The 8,082-nt window shown below is 44.5% G+C and overlaps 1 protein-coding gene across 2 annotated transcripts in view; it reads left to right on the forward strand.

Annotated features, from left to right (window-relative positions):
• Positions 1 to 5,968, forward strand: part of ASCC1 (activating signal cointegrator 1 complex subunit 1) — a 131,302-nt gene extending 125,334 nt beyond the window's left edge. For both annotated transcript variants that reach the window (XM_087702653.1, XM_087702654.1), the window contains exon 10: positions 5,362 to 5,968. In XM_087702653.1, the coding sequence (XP_087558779.1) occupies positions 5,362 to 5,478 (117 nt within the window). In that variant the 3' untranslated portion in view covers positions 5,479 to 5,968. The remainder of the gene's footprint in view (positions 1 to 5,361) is intronic.
• Positions 5,969 to 8,082: the final 2,114 nt, after the last annotated feature.

The raw sequence follows: 8,082 nt of genomic DNA on the forward strand, positions 1-8,082 counted from the left end.
AAGACGCACCAAGATTTCGAAGTAAGAAAAAAAAGTGTTTGCCTTCCCTCAGCCTCCAGCATTACTCTGCAGGCTTCAGCAGGGCTGGGGTAAGGTAAAAACACCCACGTTTTTGCAAAAAATGGCCAGAAAACAGGTCGTTTTTTTGAAAAAAGAGAGGCATTTTGGCCTTATCTCAGCCCTGCTGAAGCCGGCAGAGTGCTGCTGGGGGTTGAGAGAAGGCAAAAATGCCTCAGTTTTTTTTCAAAAAACGGCCATTTTTTTGCCCGTTTTCCGCAAAAAGGGGATGCAGGGGCGGGGCTTTGGGAGGCCAAACATGACTGTATTTGGTGTATAAGACTCACCAACATTTCCACACCCTTTTAGTGGGGAGAAAGTTGTGTCTTATACTCTGAAAAATACGGTAGTTCCATCAAAAAAAATTCTTGACTTTTCATGTTTTGCCCTGACTTCAACAAATGCAAGTTCCATTATTTCACAGCATTTCTCATAGTTGAAATTGCTTCTTGGAGATATTTAGAAGGTTTTCTTAATAGCCCTGCTTTGTAAGAGTGAATTATCTTAGTTTTCAGTTGCCCAGACAACTGCTTTGAGGAGCTCATGTTCTTCAAAGTAGATAGACCTGAGAAGTTAGTGAGGGGTTGCAGTATTTGTGCACCCGTGGAGTTTTCTTTGATTCATTAGTAGCAAAGGTGGTATTCAGCAGGTTCTGACCAGTTCTGGAGAACCGGTAGCGGATATTCAGAGAACCAGCAAATACCACCTCTGACTGGTCTCGCCCCATCTATTCTCTGCCTCCCGAGTCCCAGCTGATCGGGAGGGAATGGGGATTTTGCAGTAACCTTCCTCTGCCACGCCCACAAAGCCACACCATGCCCACAAAGCCACACCCACAGAACCAGTAGTAAAAAAAATGTGAATCCCGCCACTGCTTTCTAGGTCTCACAATTCGATTGCTTTTTCAGCTTTATTGGTCTCTTCAGAGCTTTCAAAATAAAGCTGAATCACCTGGAAGGGTGACCAAACTTCTGTACCTGCTACATTCACCATTTGCTTATTTTAAATCCGAAAACAACCACTAATGTAATTAGCAAATACCCATTGAGATGAGCAAAAAGATACCTGCTTAACTTTGTATCACATGAAGTTAGTCTCTGTGTCTATTTGCTTAGAGGATTTATACAGCTTGATCAGGGGTGCTTAAATTTTTGCATGCAACTCAATGGGCCATATAGAAAAACATAAAATAAATAGACGAAAACCAATAAAAAAACCATTTAAGATAATCAGTGTTGGGGAGAACTCAGTATTTTTCTGGAACTGGGGTAACAGATATTTAAATTTTAATACTGAGCTTGTCAGTTGGAAAGCTGACAGACCGGGATTGAAGTCCGAGAGCCACCTAATAGGGTGAGCTTCCATTCCTGTCCCAGCTCCTGCCCACCTAGCAGTTCGAAAGCAAGTATATAAATAGGTGTTCTGACCTAGGCTTCCCAAAAGCACGAAGCCGACTCCTTGTCCCAATAAAACCCCTTTTATTTAGTTTAAAGTGAATTTATCTCCAGCAAAGTCCCGGCCAACAGTCTTTCAAGAGATTTCACAACTATAGACCTTTATCAGGCTTGGAGAGCTGCCAGGCGGATATCTTCCAAACACCACTCTGTGGCAGGCAATACTTGGCAAGAAGTCAGGAACAGATCTTCATCCTAATGAATTGAACTAATTGTCTCCTGCAAAGTCCACTCCCCTTTTGCTCCTCTTTATTCTTTATGGGAGGGGCCATTCACCATCCACCTGTGGCTTTACTTCTGAGTCCACTCTTGTTCCTTAGCTGTTCTCTTCTCCTGGCAGCTCTGCACATGCGCACATGGGGAACAGGCTCCAACTATTCTTCTACCCCACACAGAGCACTCATCAGAGGTTTCCCCAGACTCCAGGACTGGTCCTTCTTCCTCCTGAGTCTGCCTCAAGCTGACCACTGGCAGGCCACAAAAAGAGGTACCACTTTGGTGGAAATATAACATTCTGCGAACCTTTGGCATATAGCCATTCTGGCCACATGACCACAGAAAATGTCTTTGACAATGCTGGCTCTCTTGGCCAAGAAACAGATGAAACCACCTCCTAAAGTCGGATATAACTGGATAGTAGAGGTGGGTTCCATATCCTGGTGCTACCAGTTTGCTTGTGCTCACACACACGCATGAAACTTCTGTGCATGCGCAGAAGTGTCTGGGTGAGTGGACGGAACATCTTGCCACCCCCGCTACCAGTTGCCCGATCCCGGTTGAATCAACCTACCTCTGCTGGAAGGGAGACCTTTACCTATACATTACTTCAGTAGACAATCCGTGGGTTGTTAACTAGGAATGGAGAGAGTATAATGAAACTCTAGGCCTTTTCAAAGCCACTGGGATGACCTTGAGCTTAATGACAAGAAGAGTTGGATATAACCCATTTTGAACTAAGGGCTGGGGGAACAGATGTAAAAATGCAGGCGTACTCAGATGGAGTATGGATTTTTAAGCTTGTCTTAATGGGGAAACTAGATTATTCAGCCTTTGTTGACCCTTGGCACAGCCACATTCAGCTGAGTTTGAAATTAATGCAATTGTTCAAAGATTTTTCTAAGAATTACTTTCATTTTAAGGCAGAGCAATTTCCTGCTTCTTTAATAGAATGAAGAAAACCACTTGAATGTTTTGGTTCATCAAAGCAATAACTACTGAGTTCATACAATAATCTGTGTGTGTGTGTGTGTGTGTGTGTGTGTGTGTGTGTGTTTGTTTGTTCATCTGTCTCCTCTATTGCGCCATTGTGTTTCTCCTGACCTGTACATACGTAAGCGTGCAAATGCCCTTGAATAGCTATATTGCTGGTATTTGGAAGAAGAGTGCTTCTTATTTTATTATTCTGACTTGGACAAACTGGCCATAGATGGATATGGGTGGATACACTAATTGCAGATTAGTAATCTACATAAATTAGAAATTTCTCTCCTTGCCCCATTACCCTCCTCCCCCATCGCAAAAACACCTACTCAGTCTTGACTAAGCAACTTAAAGGTTTGTTGTTGGATCTTGGTGCCAAAGTCTTCTATCTTCTTTTATGTACAGGCTTTCTTTGTGTAATCTGTGGAAGCAGCAATTAAACTTCTCTTGTGTGATGAAGAGCTGCAATCATATTTCAGTAGAAAGAGACATTTAAGAAAAGGATCATGTTGGTTGGGCCAGCTGATAACCACTATTACTTTTCTTTTTATGTCTTCCAGAAGGTTGTGTGAACAAGAAATGTGAAATGTCAGAAACAGAGATGATTAACTGATGGGCTATAGGCCACATGCTACTGGATGTAGCCTCTGGCAGCAATATTAAAATGCTCCTTGCAGATTTACTCATGCCTCCAGAAGTTGTGGGGTGCACATTGGCTCAGTGATTAAAATGCTAGGCTTGTCAGCTGGAAGTGCCAGCAGCCCAGGTTTGAGACCCAAGTGGCACGTAACTAGAAGACCTCCCAGATTCCTTTCAACCAGGGGTGGGTTGCTGGGGGTTCACAGGGGTTCGGCAGAACCTCTAGCTAAGATTCTGTGCAATTTGGAGAACCCTCAAATCCCACTCCTGGCTGGCCCCGCCCATCCCAGGAGTCCCCATGCGGCCTGTTTTGGATGCAAGTAAGTGTAAGGCACCTGCGGAGGCTCAGGGAGGGCAAAAAAATGGGCCTACCAGAAGTTATAGAGCCCGTTTCCGGCCTCCAGATGGCCTCTGGAGCCTGGGAAGGTCGTTTTTCCCGGAGGCCCAAAGAAAGCCTCTGGAGCCCAAGGAGGGCAAAAACACCCACCCACCCCCCCCATTGTGGTGCAGGAGGCCAACTAGGCCACGCCCACCATGGCCATGCCCACCCAGCAACCGGGCAGGGAACCACTTTCTAAATTTTTTGAAGCCTACCCCTGCTTCCAACTGTTTTACACATAAAGAAAAAAAAATGGTTTGTAACAAGGAGGGGGTTATTGTTTTTGTCTTTGGATATTGCATGTAATTCCTTTGATAAAATATTCTCAAAGAAGAATCAAAGTGAGTGTATGCCTGTATAAACACACGTGTGTGCCCAAAGGGAGATGCATACATACATAAATACAAATAGTTATTCATAATCTCCTTATTTGTTCTTCTCAGATTCTTCCCCATCAGTCACTTGTAAATGTATGTTACTAACTTTATATTAGAACTTGAATAGCTATGAAAACATGAGGTGATGGATCCAACTCCCCATAGAGACTGTCACAGACAAAACCACGCATTTTCTAGCTGTTTAGCTTTCCTTTCTGCGCCTTTTCAAAATGAATTTTTGGTCATGTCACGTAGGTTAATAGCTGTCAGCCAAGAGGCTGGGTTTGCCCTCTTCCTGCAATAGATCAAATGGAGCGAAAGTATTGTTGGTACTCTGCTATAAATAAAGTTTCAGAAACTCCCTTCCTGTTGGATAATTTTATATATGTGTGTGTGTGTGTGTGTGTGTGTTTTATTTATGCTGATAAATAAATAAAGGGAGACTAGTATAGATCTATTTCAAGCTATTTAGCTCTCATTAGCTAGCCATACCCTTACTGGGATTCGAACCTGTGCTGTATGGCATCTTAGGCAAACGTCTTAGCCATTATGCCACAGGTCTCCTCCTTATCAGCTGAAGCCAGGGAAGAAGGTATATATTTAGTGTCACAACCCCTGGTAAGCCCCAATTATGGGAGGAAGCTAACTGCTTCCATCATCTGTAAATTAGTATAAATCTATTTCAAGCTATTTAGCTCTCATCAGCTAGCCATACCCTTACTGGGATTTGAACCTGGGCTATATTACATATTAGGCAGATGTGTTAACCACTAAGCCACAGGCTCTGATCCATTATCAGCTGAGCCAGGGAGAAAGGTATATATTTAAAGTCACAACCCCTGGTATGCCCCAATTATGGGAGGAAGCTAACTGCTTCCATTCTCTGTCCATCGGCTCGTCACAAGAGACCATCCAGACAGAAAGCCCAATATTTTACTGTTGCCTTTGTTAGCACAAATACTACACAAATGTAAATATAAATTTTATATATATATATATATATATATCCCAACAGGAAGGGTGTCTACCAGTTCGGACCGGTTTTGCAGAGCTGGTAGTAATTTGGTGGCCTGGGTCTCTGGAACCAGCAGCGACCCAGGTCTGCTACGCCTCTGAACCGGTACTCCTGCGGGCGCTGTAGGCACCGCCATCTTGTTTTTTGTTTCTGCACATGCGCAGAACAATTTTCAGTGTACTCTTCAGTGTACTCTTTTTGAGGTTTATAGTTTCATGAGTCCTCTCTCCTCTCTTTCAGCTCTTTGAGAACTTCGAATTTGGAGAAGTGCAGCTGAATTCCGTCTACCTCTCACAGCGATTCTCCACTGACCACTCGGGTTACTACGCCTCGTCTGGGCAGCTCAATTTCTTCTGAATTGCAGGCTCATCTGTCCCGATAGATTGCACATAATGATATTTAGGAGTGTCTAGTATACAAGGCAGTAATGATTTAAATCTGCCCTCCTATTAGATCAGGGTCGCTCTGTCCTCCCGAATCAACCTTAGAACTTTGCCAATATCTGCGCAAAAAAACCCCTGACCTACATTGAATGAAAGAAAATGGCTATGCAATCAAATAAGTTACATTGCTTGACAGGTAGTTTGTTGGAAAAAGAAAAGGCTGGAAATAAAAGACAGTCATAGCAACTGCAATTAGAAAGCTATAAATGTACAAAAATTACCCATTCGTTATTTTTAATGGCTAACTTTTCAAATTAAAGGGCGGGGGGAGGTCTTTTTGTGGCACTTCAGAGTGAAATCCAAGTCTTTTTGTAGCTTTCAAAACAAAAACCACTCTCTTTGGTAACCTTGTGATAGTTTTTCCTTTAACTGCGAACGGCAATATATTTGCATTTGTGTGGGTATTTTTGTTGTTGTTTTGTTATTATAGCTAACGTGCTGAATCCGCCAAGGATTCATGGTGGTTTACAACTAATAATTAAAACAAGCACATTACAAATACAATTAAAGCATCCATGGTAAATAAACTAATTAAGAGAATTAAATCAAAACATAATTGCAATCATTGTCAGAACATTAACAGCCAGTTCAAAAGCAACCATAATAGTGAAAACGATGCCGAAAGAATCATCACCAAAGGCCCTTCGGAAGACTGTTCATTGTCATCTTCTAGAAAGGCATTAACGAAGATACCAATTTAATTTGTAAGGGAGCCAGTTCCACAGAAATGGAGATGAGAAAGCACCTCCTAGTTTCATCTCCTCTCATGGGAAGTGAGGAAGAATCCCTAGCCTTTCCTGGAATAATCATTAAGGTTGGAATGATTCAATTAGGAGATGATGACCTGTGTGCATTTAGGTGCTGAGCCATTTACAGTTTTAGAAGTCAAAACCTAAGGTGGAATTTAATCTGAGGGATTCCCAGGAGGGAATCTAAAGCACCAGAAGGCAAGACAAGGGATGGAAACTAATCAAGGAGAGCAGCAACCTAGAACTAAGAAATTTCCTAACTATGAACAATTAACCAGTGGAATGGCTTGCCTTCGAAAGTTGTGGGTGCTCCACCACTGGAGACTTTAAAGAAAACACTGGACAGCCACTTATCTGGAATGGTATAGGGCAGCGACGGCTAATCTTTTTTGGCCCACATGCCATAAGGGGGGAGTGCAGGGGGATCGTGCGGGGGGTGCTGCACCCATAATGCAATGCACGACACCCCAGTGCGCATGCGCACATGAGATGTGCTCCCCCCCCATTTTTTGCATGCTTCACCCTCCCCAAGCTCCAGAGGCTTTATAGGAGTCTGGGGAGGGTGAAAACAGCCTCCCCTGCCCTCCAGAGGCTTCAGGGACCTTCAGGAGGCTTCCCTGAAACCTCCGGAGGACTAAAAACAACCCTACAAGCAAACCGGAAGACAAACGGCTCCGCGTGCCACCTGTGGTACGTGTGCCATAGGTTCGCCATCCCGGGTATAGGGTATCCTGCTTGTACAGAGGGATGGACTAGAAGGCCTCCAATTTCCTCCCAACTCTTTTATACTGTTATGGCTGCCAGTATAGGTAGGGGTAGAGATTACTTGACATAAAGCCATGGTTGCCATCAACCTTTCCCATCATAACCCACAGGGCACTATCAAAAGATGAGGGGACTCCAGGGTCAGGCTTGGGAGGAAGTTGAGGAACTCAGGAAGAGGCCCTGCTGGACAGCAGAGCATCCAATTCATCAGGTGGATTCCTACTTAAGTCTGCTCAGCCCAAGTAAGCATCAGGCCTATTCTAGAAAGGTACCACTGAGAAAACCACCCTCCTGACAGGTCCTGCTGTCAAAGGATGCCCTAGGGTCCCAAAGCTAGAAGAGATGATTTCCATAGGGTACAGAGGTGGTATTCAGCAGATTCTGACCAGTTCTGGAGAACCAGTAGCAGACATTTTGAGTAGTTTGGAGAACTGGTAAATACCACCTCTGTCTGGCCCCGCCCCCATCTATTCTCTGCCTCCTGAGTCCCAGCCGAGGAGGAAATGGGGATTTTGCAGTAACCTTCCCCTGGAGTGGGGAGGGAATGGAGATTTTACAGTATCCTTCCCCTGCCACGCCCACCAAGCCACAGAACCGGTAGTAAAAAAAGTTTGAATTACACCACTGGTAGTGTGACATTCCTACTCTCACTCAACCAGGTTTTGATAATACACAGATCAGTGGTGGGTTCCGGATCCCAGTGCAACCAGTATGATGCAATGGGGTTGGGCATCCACCACATGCACACGTGCATGCATACTTACCGCCTGCAACGCAATGCAACGCTCCAGCTGCTCGGTGGAGTGTCATGCAGGCGCTGTGCGCGGAAGCCCCAATCGGCTCAAATATAGGTAAGGAGGGCAGGCGGATGGGTGGGCCCTCCGGAGCACCGTACCGAAACGGTACCTGGTGCTCCCAGCAGGCACCAATATGCCTGTACTGGGGCGTACCGGTCGTATCCCACCTCTGACACAGGTTCATCTATTCATTCACTGCCATATCAT

Source organism: Thamnophis sirtalis, unplaced genomic scaffold, assembly GCF_051295495.1.
Source record: "Thamnophis sirtalis isolate CommonGarterSnake01/CBP01778 unplaced genomic scaffold, rThaSir2_p1.2 scaffold_15, whole genome shotgun sequence".
NCBI lineage: Eukaryota > Metazoa > Chordata > Lepidosauria > Squamata > Natricidae > Thamnophis > Thamnophis sirtalis.